Source organism: Pholcus phalangioides, unplaced genomic scaffold (genome assembly GCF_987345545.1).
Source record: "Pholcus phalangioides strain wild (caught in Gottingen) unplaced genomic scaffold, Ppha-v1.0 ptg000016l_1, whole genome shotgun sequence".
Taxonomy (NCBI): Eukaryota; Metazoa; Arthropoda; class Arachnida; order Araneae; family Pholcidae; genus Pholcus; species Pholcus phalangioides.
Window position 1 is genome coordinate 5,600,300 of NW_028301609.1, and position 22,951 is coordinate 5,623,250.

A 22,951-nucleotide genomic window follows, 5' to 3' on the forward strand; every position below is an offset into this window, starting at 1 on the left:
CCACCGATTCGTGGATAAGATGTTTGCCTGGCATCATATTATGAAAGAACTACTACTGGTCACAAGTCTCATGTCAGATCAGTGTCACTGAAATCATCGAGTGATGACCAACCAACCGGTAGGATCCCATTTGCTGACATGGCCATCACGCACCATTGGTAGGAATCTGAACTCTCAAACATCTTAACGGTTGAAGATGTTGGCCAGATCCAAATTTGGAAAAGGAAAATAATTCGAACAGCTCCAACATGGAAGACCTCTCCTTGTCATTAGCGGAGAGGTAGACAGTGGACATTAGAAAGAAACAAAAGAGAAGAGCTTCCGCCATCTCTTATACTCAGCAATGGTTACGAATTGATGCCAGATGAATTGAGTCTACACGGGTGAGTTGAAATTTATCACCACCACCACCATCATCATCTACGGTTTCGTATCTTGCCATAGTTTGGAATGTGATCCTTTTGTGTCGCTAAATGGATGAGTGAGTCCTTGGATGAGTGAGTCCCTGGATATAAAGCCGAGTCACTGATTTGGGTCTTCACGCCTCGATCGCTGGCCAAGGAGTACGGAATTCGTAATCTTTCTGTAAGTAGAAAAAAATAAGTATTCAGAGAGAGTGCGTACTTAACCAACACCTTCTATAGCAGAAAGCCTTCGCGCGAAGCTCGTGACGTCACCGAAGTCGTCCATTTTACCTATAGTCATTGGATATATACTGCAAAAGCAGGTAAAGATTTTTCGCATACGTCGACTGCTATGGCTACAGGTGAAATAGACGACTTCAGTGACGTCACGAGCTACGCGCGGAGGCTTTCTGCTATAGACGGTGTTGCCTGCGTACGCTGCTCGTGACGTCAGCAAGTGGTTCATCCTCATTCAGAATATTCAGAGGAAAAGCATTTCGCGGAATTGGCGATTTCTGTGCCACACATCCAATCACCGTGCGGTATTTGTGAGCCAACCACGAAGATTCTACGCCAAAATAAGTAGGAAGAAATAGGATGGTGGGGTTAAAAACGTGGCAAACTTGCTTGGTATAGTCTAAAGCCCCCTTCACATGTGCAAATATTGCGGTAGCATTGGGAGTTCTAGCAACCGCTTGACGATTTTTTTACTTGAAAAGGAAAGAAATGGGGAGCAGTCATTGGTGAAAATTCTTGAAGCGGGTTTTGAACCCGCTTTTTATATTTCCCACGTGAACGGAGACATTACAGATGAGGTTGGAGACCCGTGTGGATTCCTTCTATCGTTAGGATGTGCTTGTTCAACCCGGAGAAGAATATACTTTCCCTAACAGCTTGAGGCGACCACCGATAGATGGCGCCTTCATTTCCCAACCCATCTCATTAATGACAGTAAATTGCAATATAGCGATATGGCCAGAGTTGGTGTTTGGTGAAGTAGTACCGCTTGAGTGATCTTTAAATATGCTGTGGGTCACTCAAATTATCTGTGAATGCTCGGTGGGATATTTAAGTTATCTGAAAATGTGCCTCAGGGGCCACTTGAGTGATCCGAAACTGTGTCGCAAATCACTCAAGTGATCTGGAAATGTGCAGCGGGATGCCTAAGTGCTTTAGAACTGTGCCGTGGGTCACTCAAGTGATATGAGTTGCGCTTGACCAAGTGATCTGTTAATACGCCACGCATCACTTTAGTGAACTAGAAACGTGCCGCTTAGTTCATTTTCACAATATTAGGTTTGTGGGTAGCAGACCACATGAGGTGATTTCAATGGGGCCACATTCGGGTGTGGAAAGAAATAAACACAACACAGTGCATGGGTTTGGTCACTGCCGAAATGAGAAGGGTTTTGAGGAGGCGAGACATCTCTCAGTTGGCGTTATACGGAGCATCGTGTTTGGCGAGATATCTCGTCGATGCCGCTGAGAGCGTTAATAAATCGTGGATTTAAAGTGTTGTGCCAATAATAATAATTATTATTACTCACCTTGACAAGTTTGGAATTTTCCGCTGCGGGGAATTCATAGTTGTTCTCGTGTTTGCTTGGCACTACTTCGGTGACGTAACGTCTCACGTAAGGCTCACTCATCTGTAATCATATTGGGACACATTATGACACTACTTGCGTTGAAAAAACTACAGGCAATACACAGCATTATGTACGGAATAAAACTGATTCTTACCCCTGGTGGCTGTTTCAATAGACTATCCAGGTTTTCTTTCCGGTGGTTTTGGGGATCACGTGGAGCTCCGTGTCCCGGACGGCCCCAGAATGTTTCCCAAGTATTCAGGTGCTAGGAATATACCAATTGCAACGCATCGATTATTAGGAAAATGACTTAATTAAGGATCATCATCAATCAGTCATAAACTATTTAGTGTCAGTACCATTTCGGACTGGGCTCGTTCCATCTCCTTTTGCTGTTGCCTTAGCTTCTGTCTCTCGGCAGCCAATCGCGTCAGTTGCTCGTGGTACTGCATGCTCTCCTGTGATTTGGTCCTTCGGATATCCAGCGCCTGTAATGAGAGAATTCGTGGCTTAAAAAATCATATCAGGGGATTCAAAATCAACACGGTGTGCTTTTCCTATTTCGTGACTAACGATAAAGTTACTGGAACATACCAGCGCCATCTATAGCAGAAGGCTTCCGTGCGAAGAGTGGCAAAAACCAGTTTTCTGTTCAAAGTGACGTCTGGTCATTAAAGAAATCGTTATGAATGGGGGAAGGGGGGGAACAGCCGTTGGCTGTAGCGATAATATAGACGTTACACTTCCCGCAGATATGGTTGATGATCAAGCCTGGGGGGGGGGGGGGATTTCCAGGAATTCTGACAAAAGACATGCTTGAATCTCTCTGGTGATACATTTGAATCGATGAAGGTAACGTAATAAGAAACCTCAGGCCGACTTGTCAGCCATCTTTGCATTAACGTTAATATATTGCCGCTGCAGCTAATACCGTTTTTCTAACGATTAGACGTCACTTTGAATAGAATGTTTTTCCACCCGAAGATGGAGGACGATGAGTTCGCTGGTTATTTTGCAAGCACCTTACATGCGACCGATTGGCGCAGTGGCAAGATGCTCGTCTTTCACTATGAAGGTTACCATCAAGGTCCATATGCTCCAATCCGGGCATAGAACGTCAGAAGCACGTTCTTTACCTACCGAGCCTGGGGCGACCTCCGATGGGTGGAGAGTCTTCATTTCCCACCCAACTTCACCGGTTCGAAATTGCCGTACGGCGATGTATGACCGGATTTGGTGAGTGGTAAAGTAGTCACCTTATATAAGACTACTATCACTTAACCGTACATATTCCTCTGCGGAATTTCTAACGAACCGGAGCATGTTGTATGTGTGGGTCCCTAACTTATTGTGATGATGTCAGTCATGCTTGTTTCGTGTTCTTGCTGGTGCTGCCATCTGCACTTTTGAGTGGAAATTGCGAATGTTTGAATTTTCATGTTGCGCAAGTATCATGTCGAAGGTTTTCCACTCTCTCCGGAGAGTCTTTTTCAAAGTTGGTTACCCTCGAGGCGCTAATGTGAGTTAAATACACCATAAGACAATGAACGGATACATGAAAGATCTGAATTGAATTTGCAATTGAAATAATACCTGACAGGTGACATCCGTTGATGGCAATGGGTTTTTCACCAGCTCCCCGGTGACGGGATCTTTCTTCGGCCGTCCACCGACACCCTGTCTAATGACACTCGCGAGTTCGATCCCCTGCGAAACAGAATCAACAGCATTAAGGTGCAGCATCAACACATTCGATTAATAGAGGACGGATTTGGCGATAGATATACCACGCTGTGCAGGATTGGAGTCGCCAATTCGGAGTGAAGCAGTGACAACGATTAAGCCAAGAGCGGGTGTACAGAGAAGATCATTGAGAAATCATTGAGATAAGAGATAAGCGAGAGGAATGAGAATAGGAAAGAGAGGCAAATCGACAAGATGTAGCTAAAATTTAACAGATTTCTTCTGGGCTGAAAGCTTTGTGACGTTCTGAATGGTGTAAAACAAGGATGCGCGCGCACTCGTGCGTAAGATATATGTAAAAGCTGGTGGGGCCGACTTGTTTTTAGGAACATTTTCTGCTTGTGGAGCGTGTGCTCCCAGGGTAAAGAGTCTGTTATGTATAAACATGTTTCGATCCGATCATTAAAACTTGATAATCTGTCTGACGGTCATAGTTATGGTGTCGGACGCAGGTGCTATAATAAGAAGACGGAACTGTGCTACTAAACGGTACACGTAACAAGTGAATATTCCTCTGAAGAACTTCTAATGAACTGCTGCACGTCGGAATGTGCCGTGTATGTGCCGAGTACCTAACCTGAAGAATACCTGATGTGCATTTTAAAGTGCTGCCGTCTGTTTTTTTTAGTTCGGAAAAACCAACTCGGTGGTTTATTTTTGCCTGTTTGTATCATGCGCGTGATTGTTCTCTGTAGAGATATTTTTTCAAATGAGAGATAAGATCTCGCACTCGCACCCTAAAGTTGGAAAACGAACATCAGCCGACTACCTCTGTGCCGTCAGTGGGATTCAAACCTGGATACCCGCGATGGCCATATTATCGACAGGATTCAATGCAAAATTGAATTTGATGCTAAGTAAGTAGTAGCTCACATCAAATGATACTGGTCTAGCTCTTCCCCCCCCCCCAGACAGATGATGGCTCCGCCGCTCTGTCTCGATGAAGAGATTTTAGTAGGTGGTCAAAGACCTGAGCCATACTGGGAAATGTGCATGTATGTGTTGCGAACCCCTAACGTGAAGCTTGTTTCTGTGTAGTGCTTGTTATAGTGGTGCCATCTGCCATCAATTTTTCAAACTACGAGTGAAGTGATTGAATAATTGTTCTTGTACTTTTTAACTTGGAGATCGGCTCGCATTTGCGCGCCTCGAAGTTAAAGGTCTTGCATATTATGAGTCACGTAATACCTAACGTTCCCAGTTTTTTTAAGGCTAGAGCTCCTTAAAATACTAGGATGACTCACCCACTATCTTAACGCTAAAGTGGGACGTTTTATCATCGCTATAGCCACTCGCTGTTCTGTATTCTTTTGTTCCGTCAGTAGTTCCTAAGACACCAGTCTCAGGGCAGTGAACATGTTCTTTGCTCGAAGATGGACCACTACGGGCACCTCAGTTTAAGGTTTTTAGGCAGAGTAAAATGGTCTTGCGGAGTCATACGGCGTGATTGCATCTACATGTTGATTTGTCGTTGTGTGTTCAGTATCCTATGGCGGTTTGATACTCATCAACATACGCCATATTGGACTAGCCGTCCAAACGGATTCTTTCATAAAGAAAGAACTACCATTATAAGAGACGTTTTATCCCACGACTAAGGGGTCATTCAAGTATTACGTCAGTATCGAGGGGGGGGTTCGGATTTGCTGACTTTTGATGACAATGGGGGAGGGGGGGTTTGAAGGTTGCTTACGTCATCAACCACCCCTTTTTGAAGATATGAAATATTCTAAGCTGCTGACGAAATTTTGCTGACGGGGGGGGGGGGATGAGGTCAGTGTTTTGCTGACAGGGGGGGGGGGTCAAAAATGGCTGAAAATCTGCTTACTTGAATGGCCCCTAAGGGATTTTTCCACTTCTTCCAAGGTGACATCAAAAAAGCGAAACATCGATTGCTAAGTCTTGACACCATCTTAGAGAATCTTAAACTGATCTGATTGCTTTGTTTTCTGTTTCATTGTAGTTTTTTGTCAGTGAAGTAAAAAACAACATGCGGAAGATATTCAAATGCTTAGAGAACCTGCGAAAATCGATAGATTTCCAATAATAAGCTCTGAAAGGGAAAGGTTGGACGGAAGAAAATGCGTTGATATTTTTTGTCTTCCTTGTGGAGCAGGAAAAAGAATTGAAAAAGTTTCAGGAAAGGAAGAGATTTCCGTGAATATAACATTGGGCGAAAATCGGATAAATACTGAAGCTTCTAATAGCAATAAGGACACCCTATTCAGATGACGCCAAATGCTCTCAATGCTTTCTTTAAAACAAAGGAGCACAACTGTGCACCTAGCCACCACCTTCTATAGCAGAAAGCCTCCATGCGAAGCTCGTGACGTCACTGAAGTCGTGCGTTTCACCTGTAGTCATGGGATATACCGCAGAAAAAAAAAAGGTAAAGATTCCGCATACGTGTCAGACTGCTGTATCCAATGGCTACGGGTGGAATGGACGACTTCAGTTACGTCAAAGCTCTTCGCGTGGAGGCTTTCTGCTCTAGAAGGTATTGACTGAACCAATACCTTCTAGGGCAGAAAGCCTTCTCCCCCTATATTTTCGATGCTGTGACGTCACCACACCCTGGAAGGTGTTGACTGAACAGTCTGAGTGCGTATTTAGTGTTGTGGCTAGTTTTTCAGTGCTGCCATCTACATTTCAGAAGTGAAGTGATTGAATATTTGTATGTCTTGTTGCTCTCTGCGGCGAGACTTTTTAACGGAGAGATGGGCTCTCTCTCTCATTCACACCTTGAAGTTAAGAAACACAGAAAACCAACTTGAGCAGACTACCACTGTTTCACCGGCGGGGTTCGAACCCGGGTCCTCGCGATGCGAGTACGTCACTGTGTCCACTCGGCCACTACAGCGGATAAAAATCACAGCTCGAATGCTCTGAATGCATGGGTGTTCATTAAGCTTCTTTCGATGAATGATAAGTTGTTGTAAGACATTGAAGTATTGAATTTATTGATGAATGCATATTGCACCATCGGTGATGATTATTGCTGAGATTCGTGAACATCAGTTCAACCTGGAGAATTCACAGCACCCCACATTGTTACATTTTTTTCCATTCGGCTCCCATAACAACAATTTTTTTTACTGGTGGGTGCTCACATTTGAGGATACGTACGACAGGCAGGATTCTGAATTCGGCCGCCAATTTGCACTCACGACCGCACTCTTGCTCCAGACTCGGAGTAACAAAAGACTGAGGGAAAAGCTAATGGATCTCATGGCCACAAAGTCAGCATTGCCGACGAACGCAAGGAAACATTACTTTTTACTGTCTGTAGATAAAGTACCGTTACTTTGAACACAACCCTTGTATATGTTAGTGCCAAAGCCCGGATTCGCAAATTGGCAGAGAGTCCAAAGTCCGATTTTCAGAAATGATTCGGGCTTTGGCCAGCCAATTCGTGAAATGCCCGGAGATCCCTGCCCAAAGTAAGACGGTCCGGTAGGTGCCGAATCCATTTTTTTTATCGCCAACGTGTGATACATAGGTATAAATAGTAGCTGTATTGAATTAGCTTCAGGGGGACATATATATAGGCAATATACAAAGAGTTTTTCGATTAGATTTGACTGCGATATGATGGGTTGCCATAGCTAACGTGGACGTAATTATCACTAAAAAAATACGCCAACTTGGCGATGATCCCGAATCATGTCTTTTGTTATCGGATTTTGGCCAGGCATCTCCGGTCACTTCGCGAAATTGCCAATTTCGGGCTTTAGCAGTGACATATTCAGAATGTCCCACAATCGACTGACGGTTTTCAAAACGGGATGGCAAGAAAACGGTGACAGATATTAAAGTCGTTCTTACGGAATATAATAATTTTTTTTTGTTCGCATAAGGAGAGGCAGGGCAAAAACGTTCTAATTGGATGTTTGGGAACACGGTGTCCATACGAAAAGTTAATTATTTTTATTTTAATAATACAACCCCTCGCAACATGAATGACATATCTGAAATTCCTGACTTCGCGCTAAAATATTCAGCAAGAATGACTTTTATACAGCCGAATCCCGTTATAACGAACTCCAAGAAACCGGAGAAGTTACTTCGTTATAAGGGAATTCCAGGTCTTTGCATTATTCCTATGTAAACTTATCTAGGGGATTAGCAAAGTGTGCGTTAAAACAAGATTTCCACTGTAACGGTATTCGTTAAAACGGGATTCGACTGTGTCCGATACCGTTTTCTTTGCTATCCCGTTTTGAAAACAGTCAGTCGATTGTGCAATGCTATGTATATATAAAGCTTCAGTATTCAACCATTTCTCCCGCCAATGCACATATTGAGATCAGGGGGTATGTCGTGAGAGCGTGTGCAAAGGTATTTCACAATCGAGGAATTTCATGCTTATATTATCATCACCTGTCGGTCGGTCCTTCTCTGTGGAGGTCTCAGCCGAACGACCTACAACAAAAGTCGCATTTTTAAACACATCACTAACACAATTATAGCGTATGAAATACGTATATCGACAGCTTCACTCCGCCTAAGGCTGGTATTACACTATAAAACTTTGATAAAAAAATTCTTTTATAAAACTTGAAAAATGTAAGCAATAAACGCATCTGTTACATACGAGCGAACTTAACTGATCCGCCAATTGGTTGCATTTTTTCAAGTTTTATAAACGAACGTTTGTAAAACTTTTATAGTGTAATCCCTAACGCATTGCGAGTTCAGTTATTCTCTTTACTTTTGACAACTTTTAAGTAAAGTTAAATGTGTTTGATTCCGTATCAAAAACATTTTTTTTAATGTAAAGAAGTCGAAACAAATCTTTTACTGTCTAAGGCCGATATTACACTATAAAAGTTTGATATAAAACCCCTTTTATAAAACTCAAAAATCCAACCAATAAAGATCATAGGTTACATTCGAGCAAATACAATCGATGCCCTTGCATTTTTCAAGTTTTATCAATGAACTTTTATGGAACTTTTATACTGTAATACCGGCCTAAATCTCAACAAGTCTTCCATAAACCAGTACAAGTTGTTTCCGCGTAGCTTAGGCTGACCATATTTCCTCGAGACAAATACGGGAAATTGCTAAAACTAATGCCAAAGGTGAGCAAAATGGCCAATTATGACTGAAATCGGAAAAAACTGCCAAATGGAGGAAAGTAAAGCACTAAAGGGGCAAATCGCAGTGGATTTAAATGTAATTCATTAAAAAAAACATTAAATATAACAAATATATGCGAGGCCGGGATTACACTATTAAAGTTCGATAAAAGTCCTTTTATAAAACTTAGCGAAAACAACTAATAATCGTATAAATTACATTCGTTCCAATGTAACCAATGTGTTTATTGGTGGCATTTTTCATGTTTTATCAAAGTGCTTTTATCGGACTTTTATAGTGTAATCCCGGCCTTCGATGAATATTCATATTTTCAGTTATAATTACCATAATATAATTAATGAGTTTGGAAAATAATCTTAAATAATCCTTGAAAATAATTTTAATCTTGAGAAAAGAATTAAAAATTTTGAATTATTCGTTTGAAGTACGGGGAAAAAACGGGACAAAACGATATAAAAATCCGGTAGGCCAAAATCAAGAATGTCCCGGGAAATAATGGTCATATGGTCACCCAAGACTGCAGCTAAATATATTTCTTACCACCTTAGACGCGGCTGTACCTCACTTTTTTCACTCGTCACCTCACGAATCACAATATTTTAAAGTTAATTTAAATTTGAAAATAATCAAATTGGAAATTATGCCGCATCACGTATAATTTCCACACTTACTCCATCTCTATCGGCTTTTCTTTCTTCTTCCTCCTTCCTCTTCTTTTCTTCGATTTCTTTCTCTGAAATTTATGATAATTATATCCAAATACGTATAATTAATTGCGTACATAATAATTATTTACATCAGCAAATGTATGTGATTATAGTAGTAATTAATTTCCCATGTAATATATGAAAATTCGATCTCACTCAAAATGTTCATGTACTCCATCTTGGCATCACGTGACCGTTTCTTTGGATGCCCAGTCAATGACCATCCCTGAAACCAAATCAATTATTTATTTATTTTTCATTGGCAACAATGTGCGTTAAATTATTACACTATGTAAATTGAGTTTGGTTACTTCGATTTAGTGATTTAGTGGCAATAACTCACCATTTTTTCCTCGAAAGGCTTGTTTTCTAGCCTCTGAAACGGAGCTCCGGCTCCTGGTTTGCCCCAGGGCTCGTAGAAACCATTCTTTTCCGGTAGCTCCTTTATATGTGGTCCTGTAAAAAAAAAATGGCACGAGATTTTCAACAGAGTAATTGCTTCCTTCAGTGATGAATTGAGAAATGGTGACTGAAAAGGTGGAAGCATATATATGCTCGGCCCATGGCCCTCGGAGTCATCTGAAGTGGCCCGCTACCTCAAACTTGATTTTATAAAAATGAACTAAGCGGCACATTTACAGATCACTCAAGTTACCCTGAGCGCATTTTTGCAAAACTGTTAAGTACTAGCTCGCAGCACATTCCCAGATCGCTTAAGTGGCTCACGGCACATTTCCATATTACTTGAGTAACCTGTGGTACATTTTCATATTGGTTAAATGGCCCGAGGCACATTCCCAGATCGTTTAAGTGACCCGCAAAATATTTACAGACCACTTTAGTGACCCGCAGCATATTTACAGATCGCTTAAGTGACCCGCGGCTTATTTAAAGATCACTTTAGTGAATTTGGGAGCTGCTTTCCAGATCACTTAAGTGGCCCGCAGCCCATTCTCACTTCAATTGTGTTGTCCGTGGCACGTCCAGATAACTTAAATGGCACGTGGCACGATTCCATTTCAGCCCGCGGCACATTTCTAAATCACTTAGGTGGCCCGAGACACGTTTTCAAACCAATGAAGTGGCCTGCATTCTCCAAAAGGTGAGCACCCTTGGTTTAAAGTGTGATATGCAGTGGGATTCGTCCCGACCTGGAGGCTTAGTGGCCGCCCCCACCCCTTTCCTGCCCTGGAAAGGTGGAGGCATAAGTACGTATAAGTAGTACTCCAAACGACAACGGCCCTCCAGCTTGATATAAGCTTTCTTCTCTCTCTCTATCCTATGACGACGATGACAGTTGCAACCTGGAGCCGTTAAAAACTGCAATGTTAGTCTCTTTGCAATGAGTACTGTGACGCAGCGAAACTAATGCAAGGGTGGCCAATCTGCGGCAAGCGTTCTACTACGAGCATAGCATTACTAAGTGTGGCACACGCAAAGTTTTAAGCGAAAGTTTTTCCAGGTACAATGTTGCGAAATATTTGAAGATACACATCAATACAAAAGTTCAAAAATTATTCAATAATAATTTTCTAACTGAGGGAAAAAAGTTCGAATTTTTAAATAATTTAGTGCTTAAAATTTGAGCTTCTTTTTTTTTTTTATGATCCCTCAGAAGATGAATTTTTGCAGTAAAACTTGGTTCTTCTTCAAACTATCGCACAATTTCGTATATTCGGAATAGTTCAGCAACCCTAAATGAGCTTGGTGATCAAAAATAAGTGGAACACGTGAACGATCATTTTTCTGTTGAAGGGTGGCACGGTCAAGGGAAAACGATTGTCCACCACTGAACTTACACTACATTGCCAAAAGTCTGTGTCCTTCTTGAAGTTTAAACCTTTTCTCGAATTCCTAGAGAGAAATAATCGCAAAATCGTCTTCTGAAATTTCGGTCATGTCATTCGAACGATTCGTCCAGTAATGTCTAAACTCCAAAAGGAACGCAGACTTTAGAAAGTATGGTGCGAATCGTAAAATTAGGGTATATGGCATTACCCATAGCCTTGACGTTGTGCAACGTGTTGTTGAGTCTCGTCTTCAGACGGCCGCTCTCGGTCAGCAATGGAGCACCTGCGCCACCACCGTAAACTCTGCTGAAGTCCAGTGCGATGCCCTACCAAATGAAGAAGATGAATTATATTAGAATTTATGACTTGTGTGTGTGTGTGTGTGTGCGCGCGCGCGCAGTATATTAACACTTAATCATAATAGTTTTTAGTAAGATGATGCATTCGAGGCGCGAATGCGAGCCGATCTCGCCGTTAAAAAGTCTCGCCGCTGAGAGCAACAGGCCTACAATATTACAATTATTCATTCATTACACTTCACTCTCTATGAGTCGAGAAAAACTCATAGTTTAAAAAATTGATTGCAGATGGCAGCACTACACGTAACAAGCATTACACAGAAACAAACTTCACGTAAGGTTCACTATGCATACACACATTCTAACATGTACCAATTCGTTAGAAGTTCCGCAGAGGAATATGGACGAGGTGCATGTCTGGTTCAGTAGTAGTAGTAGTAGTAGTAATATGATACAAATTTCATTCACGAAAATACACTGCTAAACCTCACATGCACCTCACTCATATTCCTCTGTGGAACTTCAAACGAATTGGTACATAATGGAATGTGCGTGTCAGTGTTGGGAACCTAACGTGAAGCTTGTTGCTGTGTAATGCTTGCTGTAGTGCTGCCATCTGCCACCTATTTTTCGAACTACGAGTGAAGTGCAATGATTGATTAATTGTATCGTTTTACGGCTGTTGCTCTCTGTGGCGAGACTTTCGCAAAAATACACTGCGAACGAGTGGATAAATACCGTCGAAGAGTCCGGAGGTGCTGACTCCAGGATTCCTTGATCAGTTGAAGGGGCGAACTTGTACCGTTGGATGTTGCCCATACGATCTCTCTCAGGATTTCCGAAACCTTTCCCCCACGGATCGAAATCCTGAAGGAAGAACGCAGTTTATGAATGTTTTACTCGATATTATACCGGTGGTTAAAAGGAAATTCTTTAATATCAGAAAGAAATGAACTGAAATGGTAGTTACTTCTTTGAGATGCGTCTTCATCCTCGGTTTCGTCGGCATAAAGATCGGATCTGAAACAGCCGTGAAATGACAGGGTACAAAAAAAACCACGTGTTAGTGTCACCATTCGAGCTTGAAGCTTACCACAATAGTGAACAATAGATAACAATGGGGAGAAATAGAAAAGCGTATCCATAAGCCGAAGCTAGATTTATGTAAGCCAATAGCGTAGATTATATTCAGGATCTGATTTGATATGCTTGTATTGGGTCGTCCCGAAAATTCTGAGCGGTTTTTTTTTCCGTAAGTTTTGAGCGCGACCGGATTGCACTATAAAGTTTGGTAAAAGTCCTTTTATAAAACTTGAAAAATGCAACCATTAAGGTCATCGGTTGCAATTTCTATAATTCAACCAATAACCTTATTGGCTGGATTTTTCAGACCTTTCATAAAAGGACTTTTAACAAACTTTTATAGTGTAATCCCGGCCATACCTTCATTCTTCGAAGCAAGTTCCATTTTTTTCTCGCCATTTTAATCTATTTTTCTGGCGTTCTCAAAATTCCATCGGTATAAAAATTAGCTAATTTTATGGCAAAAACTGAACACAACACTTTCAAATACAAGATGTTTCAAATGACGTGCCGTTACTCAAAATGTTTCAAATTTTCCAAAAGGGGTCGTATACACTATAAAATATAAAAATCAATTTTTTTTATAGAGATCCTTTGCACTAAGATTTCCAGATAATGAAATTTAAATGGCGCTTTGTGAGAAGTAATTTACCGAAAATTGCATACTCTTAAATGTAATATTAATGGAGATAGGCGACTCTTCGAATTTTCAAAATTTATTGCCAAGGGGGGGTGTGGTTCACAAATTGTGAAACTTAAATTAGATTCGAAGTTGTAAATATTCTGTAACTGTCAAAACAATTGTCAAAAAATGTGTCATTTATTGTGGGTAGAAGAAACTAAATATAATTGAGTTCATTTTATTTGTGTATAGTCTTGAAAAATGACAACTGTGGAGCCAATGAAAACTTGCTTATACAGTGTTAAATTGCCAAAAAACAGTGATTTCAACATGAAGGTATTGAAAAAAAAATAACACGTGAGAGTTTTAATCAGAGTGGAGAATCGATGCTCACCATGAGTTCAGGTTTTTAATATAGTTAAGAAACTTTTTCCAAGTTGCAAATGCTAGCTGCATTTACTACTTCTCTTGGCGTCACCTGATGACCACCAAAATAGTTCCTTCTCGGGATAGAGAATGCAGGGCATCGTCCTACATAATAAAGTGAAGTTTCTTCTCCACACACAGGACAAATAGATGGATCTGTATAGTAGCAGTTGTGTACATGTTTCGCTAGGTTAGCATGACCAGTGATGATTCGTATAGCCTGTCGAATCTGTTTCCTATTCAGTAAAATAAGTTTTTTGGCAATATTCGGTTGGATTCCCAAGGCCTAGTTTGGCTTGTCCTGTCTTGAGTTCCATTGCCGATAATGTTTATTTTCTATCCATATTGTTTGACATCTCCTTTAATGGTTGACATGGAAACTGGACGTCATTTTAATACTTTTTGTAACTGAAAGTGTGTTTCTAAAGTCAAAGATTGCAGAGATATCTACTGCGCAAACAATTTGGGCAGCCTGTATAAGTAGTGAGAGCAATTTGAACAACATGTGTCTAAAATGCAATTTTTGATAATCCACATCGAACACCCTGAAAAAGTATATTCAAATTAAACCGAGAAGACTTTAGTTTCTTCACCCCTCCCCCCGTTAGTTAGTTACTGCGAAATATTTATTTATTTAGTTTTTCAATAATAACCTAATCCACTTCTGTTTCCAAGGGATCCCGTATGATCTATCCAGGGAACTTGTTATTGTCAGTAGACATCCATGCTTGAACCGGGATTAGAACCCAGACCAGAAGAGGTCTAGCCCGCTAACCACCCGACTTTCAGATGGAACATGGCGAAAACTTATAAAATAATACAGCAAAGGCAAAAACAGGCTCCTACAAAAAAACGCTCATAACTTTCAGTTCGACCTAATAACCGACCCCTCAAGGATAGGTCCTCTCCCCGTTACTTTTCCTAATTTACATCAATGACCTCCCAGAATCCCTCAACTGCACCACTAGATTATTTGCTGATGAATGTGTAATTTACCGTATCATTCACCATGAGTCTGATCAAGAACTTCTCCAACATAACCTGGTTTCCATCGCGGACTGGTGTTCTTTATGGCAAATGCCAATCAATATCTCAAAAATGGTTCACGTGAAAGTTACCCGTAGATTACTTCCTCTCGAATACTCGTACTCCATCAATAATTTAACGTTATCGTAAGTTTCTCAAATCAAATACCTCGGTGTCATAATCTCAGCCGACCTACGTTGGAACAAACATATTCACTACGTTTACCAGAAGTGTCTTAACAAACTTTTCTTCCTCCGCCGCAACCTTAAACACTCGGGATATAAGATAACTCTGTTACCAAACTCTTATACCTCTCCCGTTCTTTCCTACGCCGCTGAAATCTGGGACCCCTACACCTACAGTAATAAAGACAAACTCGAATCAATCCAAAATAAATCCACCCGATTTGCTCACGACTGCTGGTCATCTTTCGTCCGACATTAAAAACGAACTTCATCTCTTCCCTCTCTCCACTCTTAGTCTCATTTAACATTGTTTTACAAAATTTTTCATGGTCAATTCAACATAGATACCAGAATAGGTGAATCCCCCACTATCACAGGTTTTTGTCCAACATCAAACAATATCTGTCATTTTCAATTGTATCCTCTTTTATAGGGGCCAACAATATTGTATAAATAAATAAATATCTTAAGAAACGTGTGACAGTCTTGCTCACAATTTTCATACGAATTCATACACCAAAGGATGTAATTGGTATATTTAACTGATCGATGAATGTCAATAAAACATATAAAAAGTGCCGATAAGAGAAAGGGTGTGAAGATAGATAGCAAATATATATGACATCGATTATGTAAATTAACGCGTTTTCCTTAGGGAAAAGATTTATGACTGTTATGCTTTCTGATTTGAGTGTGCGCTGCAGATGGCATCCACCGCCAACTTTTTTGCCAGGACTATCGCGAATCGACGAATAGATGATTTTTCTGGAACGTGCAAAATATGCGAAATATAAGCATGGAAAAGAAAAGCAGAGGCGATATACAAGTATGGCAATGTATAGTTGGTATATAGCTGAGCTGCGACAGCGGGTTTTGAGGAGTGCGGGTGCGAACACAGACACCTAAAGTTACCTGTTTGAGTAAGGTAAGACCCACCATTTTCTCCTTTCCTCCCGAAAGGATACAATTCTTTCTGAAAAGAAAAGAAGGGAAAACGAAAAAAATTATGAGTTCTCATTTGAAGGTTTTTGTCCAATAAAGATTGCAGCACCATTAACTAATTTTACTTTTTTTTTTAATGTGAACAGAAAATATTCGCGAGGAAGTACTTTCAAAACAAAACCAATAGAAGGCAACAGTATCGACAATACTTCTATGATGTGACTATAGGTGGCAGCAAGATAGTAAGAGTTTATAGCTCACGATTTTGACAATAGATGACAGCACTGAGAGTAATGCTTTGTTGTTGTGACGACAGATGGAAGCACCAGTGTTCACTAATACGCATCTAGACAAGTGATGCACGCATTGTTTTCTCGTAAATTTAAAAAAAATTACCCCACTTTTTACAAAAATACCCTCAAAAGTTTTTAAGGGAAATGAAAAATTGCTCTTCAAAATTATATTTTCGGATAAAACTGAGCAGCACTAAAAAAAAAGTTTGTAGGTCTCAATTCTTACGAAAGGCGGCAGCACTACGAAGATTATTTTGATTTTTGGGACGATAGGTAACAGCACTGTATTTCCATAGGCTAGGAATTCATAGCTCTTAATTTTTACGACAGATGGCAGTAACTCGCGCAGTACTTTGATGTTATGGCGATAGATGGCAGCACCGTGGGGATGTTAGGAGTTTATATCTCCATTTCTTCAATGGACATAATTTGGACTGACTTTACTGGCTTGTTTTCAAGTTGGTAGATGGCAGTATCATCGATCCAGGTAATATCGCAGCTTGACTTGGATTCATTTGCGAAAGAAAAAACTGTTAAGATGTAGAAATATAATAGATTATTTTTACCATTTCTTCCAGCTTCGATTTTTCATATTCTTTTTCTTTTTCCTGTAGCTTAGCTTTTTGTTCTATGAGTTCATCTAGAAAATGACAATTGAGTAATCTAGCTTCATACACTGTGTACGTGTAATAGTATTTACATTATATGTGGAGAAAGTATATTGTGTATTATGGTATCAAAACAAAACGTTATGTAATGTAAGGTTTACCAAGATTCTTGCTGTAATTTTCCTTGTCCTCGTTCTTGTACCTGAGGTGATTCTCGATGCTGAGCCTGACGAGTTGCGTGTCCTGGAATCGAATCGCCGGGTCTCCGGGTAACTGAGTCCTTATCCTTCCGGATTCGGTCCTGTTGGGTGCTCCGTTTCCGGGACGTCCGAACTTCATGTTGAACAATGCAGGGTTGTCCTCCTTATCGGCTGTCTGAGGTACGGCTGCTGAAAGTGACGGTTCTTCGTCGAATTTCATTCTCTTCGTTTCGTCCTACGCAATGGAAACGGAATAATGTTAAACAAAAGTGAATCACCATTACAATCTCGAAATGTGCCATGATTTTCGAGAGCATATAAATTGGTAGGCAGATGCATCTAGCTAGAAATGGGTCCTAGAATATCACTTTGCTCGTGAGGCCCACCTATGACACTGTTGAGGAGGCCCTGCTTATGACCTTCTTTTTTTATCCTATTCCCATCCTTTCGACACGATCGTGAAGTCGAACAATCGTAAATAGGATGTCCCTCAGAGGAATGTTTTTGTTTTCTTTTAGCAGTTGTACAGTCATGTGGTGATCGTGTTGGACGCTCATCGCGAGGATCGAGGATCGATTCGAACCCCGGTGACGGCGCAGTGGTGGTCGGCTGAAGTTGGTTTTCTGCGGTTTTCGAATTTCAAGGTGCGAATGCGAGCGCGCGAGAGCCGGTCTCCCATTTAAAAATGTCTCTCCGCAGAGAGCAGGCAAACAATACTCACATAACATGAAAAATTCAAGTGTTTACCACCTTTACTCCAAAATATAGAACACAGATGGCAGCAGCAGCCAAACACGAAACAACCACATTTCTGAGAACATAAATAAGCTAAGGTCACACACACACAACACAAATTCCGGCATATACCAATTCGTTAGAAATTCCGCATAGGAATGCGCACAAAGTGCATGTACGGTCAAGTTGTTGAGAAATGTTTTCGAGGGAGGTGTATATACGGTCAAAGACGTTTCTGAATAATCAGGAACTAGGGGAAAGTAACTCACTTTGGAGGGGCTGTTCCCGCATGTAAAAATATGCGTCACTAGTTGGGATCATTGATACTATCGTGAACACACCGTTGTATTGGATCTTGCATTAAAACGATTAACCAAAGCTAATACAGTCGACGCTCGCTATAACGATAGTGCGTTATTGTGACAATGCCATTATAACGACACATATGATAACTCCAGAATTTTCTCGTATTCACTTCATGTTATTCTTCATCCAATAGAACGACCTACGAAGCACATTTGATACGATACAACGTCAGTTCTAACTCACTTTTTTCTTTTTTTGCGAAGAAATTTTTCCAAATTCGTGGTTTTTTCTTCTTTTCCAAACTTGTGTTTGATTCAGTGTCCGCCAATACGCATCTAGATCCGCGATTTTAACGCATCAAAATTCAATTTTAACTCTCCCCCCCCCCCCCCCCACAAATTTCGGTGAGGGGTGAAAATACTCTTTCAAATTTTAGGTAATATTTTTCAGTTATTTCTCACTCTCTGGTTTAAAAAAAAACATATTTTCACAAAAATATTCCTTAAAATTTTTAATAGGAGTGAAATTACTCTTCAAAATTATATTTTCGGATAACACTAATTTCACTTGACCCTTGATATCGGAGAATTCGGTACACAAGTGCGCGCCGTGCATGTAATTACTTATTGCTATTTCATTATTATTATGCTTTATTTTACTTATTTGGTATTGACTAGTGTTTGTTTCTATTTTATGTATTTTATATCTGTGTATTGCATTCCATTCTGTTTGATTTTATTATATGTATTTACAATTTTTAGGTCATACCCTGCTGTAATTGGATTGTTTTCTGTAGCGTGGTATCAAATAAAAAATAAATAAATAAAATTATTTTCTAACTGAATGCATTTTCATTGTAACGGCTTATTACAATAAAATAAATAATTTTTTATCCTGTCTAATTATGAATTGTATAAAGAAGCTTTTTTTTTCAAACTTTCGATATAACGACTCCCAATATAACATCCGTTTTCCGTGGGGTCGTTATAATGAATGTCAACAGCAATAATATGGACGAGTTAAGAGCAAATAATGTGTTCAATGAAATGAGCATGTGAACATTAGGTAATCATTTATGACTTACAAACGGAGCTCCTCCTCCAGGTTTTCCCCAGGGATTGTACGACAAAAGCATCTGCATGTCCTAGAAGAAGTAAACATTTCACAACAAAAATAGACCATTGATTGAAAATTTATACCACCAATATGATACAGTAAAACATGTCTCATGTCGGGGAACCTCTGTATCACTTGGACCACTTCCGTATATTAGTCGCGTTTTTCCTATTGAAACCGTACAATAGGGAAAGGTTTCCAACTTGACAGGTTTTACTCCAATGAATAATGGTGCGCAAGGTAAATTATGTGGTTGATGGATTTTTCATATAGGAAAAAATTTAATATATTCACTCGTTTCTTCTCTTCTTCTCTCTGTCTTCTCTTGATGTCTCTGATGCCCCTGAGCTTCTCTCGCTCCTCCGCCATCATCTCATGTTCTTTCCTCTTTCGCAGAATGTCCGCTGAGCTGTCCGGCCCATCAACGAAAAAAAAGTTCAAAAGACGAATTTCGTCGAAAATGTTTTTATAAATTTATTTGAGAAAGAATGTTTCTCACACAGAATCCAAAACTGTTTTATTCTTGTGCGCACAATAAGTGAAAACAAGGTTAGGGTCCGTTCAAGTATTACGTCATCATCGATGGGGGGTTTCCGATTTGCTGACTTTTGATGACAAGGGGGGAGGGGGGGTTGGATAATGCTTACGTCATCAACCAACTTTTATGAAAATATGAAATATTTTTAATGCCATCTTACTCGGTGAGCCAAAAACGAGAAAAACCTTTCGATAGTTTATGGGCAATGAATGAATGAACGCCAGGGTCTCTGCCACCGGACTTATCCTGTTGCCGAGATCTCTTCCAGCCCAGCTTCGTGGCAGAGTCTGGAACAAAGTGAGTGCACCTATCAGTCTGAGTGTGTAGCTAGTGTTGTGTATGATATTTCAGTGCTGTGCCATCTATACTAGTTTGTGGGCAATTGAAGTAACATCCCTCCTATTGATAAGTGCCCTACAGGGCCACTTTAGTGATCTCTAAATGTTTCGCGGATCCAAGTCATCTGGAAATGTGTCCGGGCCGCTTAAGTGCTCTGGAAATGTGCCATGCATCACTTAAATAATCTGAGAATGTGCCGCGGGTAATTTGAGTGAATTAGAACCGCACTGGGGGCCACTTAAGTACTCTAAAACTACGTCACATATCACTCAAGGGATCTCTAAATGTGTCACGGATCGCTCAAGTGTTCTAGAACTGCGTCTCGGGTCATTTAAGTGATCTGAAAATATGCCACGGGCCCCTTAAATGTTCTGGAATTGTACCACGGGACACTTAAGCGATCTGTAAATGTGTCGTTTAGTTCATTTTTACAAAATTAGGTTTGAAGAGGGCAGGCCGCATTAAATAACCCCCAGGGCCATATTTGGTTCGCGGGCCAAGGAAATTTATGTGTTTTATCATTATATGGCTTAGAGGGTGGGTCGCAATGAATTTATTAAAGATAAATTTTAAGTTCATAGTCTTCAAATAACATTGAAATTAACAGAAATTGATTATAATAACATATAAAGGTATTTTCTTCTGAAATTTCAATTTTAAAAAAAATATTTTTTTTTGCATTGAAAAAATAAATTTTTGATCGTGTAAAGGGGGCACGACAGAACCCTCCTATGCCCCCCCCCCCCCCGTGTACGTCTCTGATCCCACCAATATGTGTTAGGTTTCGGAGGGGCAGAGCCGATGACGAAATTTTGCTGACAAGGGGGGGGGGAAGGGGGTCAGCGTTTTGCTTATTTTTGCTGACAAGTGGGGGGGGGTCAAAATGGCTAAAAATTTGCTTACGTAATACTTGAACTTATGGCTGATTTAAATCATTTGGAGCAATGATCTCAAAGATTCTTTTCGTTACTATGCAAGATATTCTCATGAAATATTTCAACAGCGTTTCAGGTAACATTGGCTGTACAACCAACTAGGAGATCTCGATTATATGTTTGTAATTTAATATTTTTACAGCTTTTTGATAAATATATATATTGAATTTTTTCTTTTTTCAAAATTCACGGATTGTTTTTCGAAAACTGCCATATCTCAGAGAATATTTTGAATTTTTGTACCTTAAAACTTATAACTCATTGTACAGATAACAGTGATAGCAATATAGAGTACCAAAAACTATTTGAATTGAATGTGTTGTAAGGATAAAATATGTACAAATTATTTTATGTCTTGTAATACGTTATTCCCATTTATTAACATTTCTTCAACATAATCAACATCAGCCATCGAACCCATCAATCATAAAATGAAGTTTGAATGAAATGTCTGGTAAATTTAAGTAATTTTCATCGAGACGATTAATCATATTTACGAATACCAGCTGGGAACATAACCCCCAACGCATACTAACTTATCAAATTCACTAAAATGGTCTGTAATTATGCATATAATCACACCGGATTTATCACATTTACCGTAACGTACACAATACGCAGGAGCGACCTTTTGAAGAGGAGAACACCGGGATTCGGGGGAGGGGGGCAGGGCAGACTTTCTTCCAGAGAATTTCCAATAACTAACAACATTCAGAAAGCCTTTTAAATTTATAGCAATTTTTTAATGAAACATATAAAGGTATTTTCTATTTTACAAAGACATTTGAAATATTTTTGAATTTGAATTATCTTGGGGAAGAAACACGGGACACCCCCCCCCCCCCGTGTACTCCTCTGACAATACGCATTATTTAAATTCAAGATTATTTTTGTCGAAACATTGCGGACACTTTAGAAAAGTGGTTGTTTTACGGAGTTCCACTGCGCACAGATACATTCGTATCTGGTTAAGAAATGGCCATTACACACCACGCAGATTATTAGTTTATAAATTCGCACAAAATCATAAATAATGTGACCAGGGCCGAACTTCAACTTTAGGAAGGTCCTGCAAACAATAGAGCCTGACACAACTATTAGGATCTATTGTCTAGACATTATCTATGTGTGAATATATTTCGTTTAAATTAAATTTTTTGGTCCTGGAAAAATGTCTAACACTTTGCTCATTCAGACATAGAATGTAGCCCTTACATAGATTAAACAATGGTTTCTACTCACGTGACATTCAGCTGGTGGACGTAGATGCGTTCTGGCAGAGGAGCTGAAACGGCGGCTGAAGCCATCTCTCTGGAGGAATATCCTAGTAACAGAGACGTAAAAAAGAGCGAAAATTATAATTTATATATTTTTTATAACACACCCCTTTGTGACCCAGCGATGCATCGGGCCATAATATTTTCAAAGTAAAATGAAGCTGATACAATGCGCCTACCTTAGCCACGTGGTGACCTTCCATTTTGTTTGTCACTTTGCTGAAGAAGTTACTGGGAAACAGATGTTGTCTTACACATTTATAGCATCAAATTTTTCTTATAGCATCAAATCTCCCCAGAAAGTTTTCTATTGAGGAGCTCAGATTGATTTTTTTTAAATGTCCGGGGCAATCCGATCGGCGTGGACGGAACCGATCGTTGTACATAGTGAGTGAAGCAAGACACATTGTTTCCTTGACAACTCCCACGAAGTAAACAACAATCGAACGCTGATTGGCTTGTTTTGGTAGTTTACACACAAAAGACTTCGAGGAAGTGGTAAGAGAGTATCGGTACCGGTCAATCATCCGGTTCAATACTAATGGGCCAAAACGGACAGCTATTCTCCTCAGACGAATCGGACACAAAGTGATTGTCTATTTGCAACGACAGTGACTGATTGTAGGGTCCAGAAAGCGTTTAATACTATTTATACAGTGATTCAGTGCCTTAAGTGGGTGAGTAT

The 22,951-nt window shown here is 40.1% G+C and overlaps 1 protein-coding gene across 2 annotated transcripts; it reads right to left on the minus strand.

Moving 5' to 3' along the window:
- Positions 1-22,616, minus strand: LOC149074924 (uncharacterized). 2 transcript variants are annotated; one of them, XM_089245739.1, is made up of 19 exons: positions 22,446-22,616; positions 22,232-22,313; positions 19,472-19,586; positions 19,146-19,205; positions 16,982-17,255; positions 16,779-16,852; positions 15,914-15,950; positions 12,606-12,655; positions 12,374-12,502; positions 11,545-11,662; positions 9,890-10,002; positions 9,703-9,772; positions 9,511-9,572; positions 8,117-8,158; positions 3,587-3,700; positions 2,353-2,481; positions 2,148-2,258; positions 1,952-2,053; positions 1-583 (listed from the first exon to the last, which is right to left on the minus strand). In XM_089245739.1, the coding sequence occupies exons 2-19, from the start codon at positions 22,294-22,296 to the stop codon at positions 539-541; spliced, it is 1,710 nt and encodes a 569-aa protein (XP_089101865.1). In that variant the 5' UTR covers positions 22,297-22,313; positions 22,446-22,616; the 3' UTR covers positions 1-538. The 2 variants fall into 2 exon arrangements, with proteins under 2 accessions (XP_089101865.1, XP_089101864.1); XM_089245738.1 differs by having other exon boundaries at positions 15,890-15,950.
- Between the last annotated feature and the right edge of the window lie 335 nt (positions 22,617-22,951).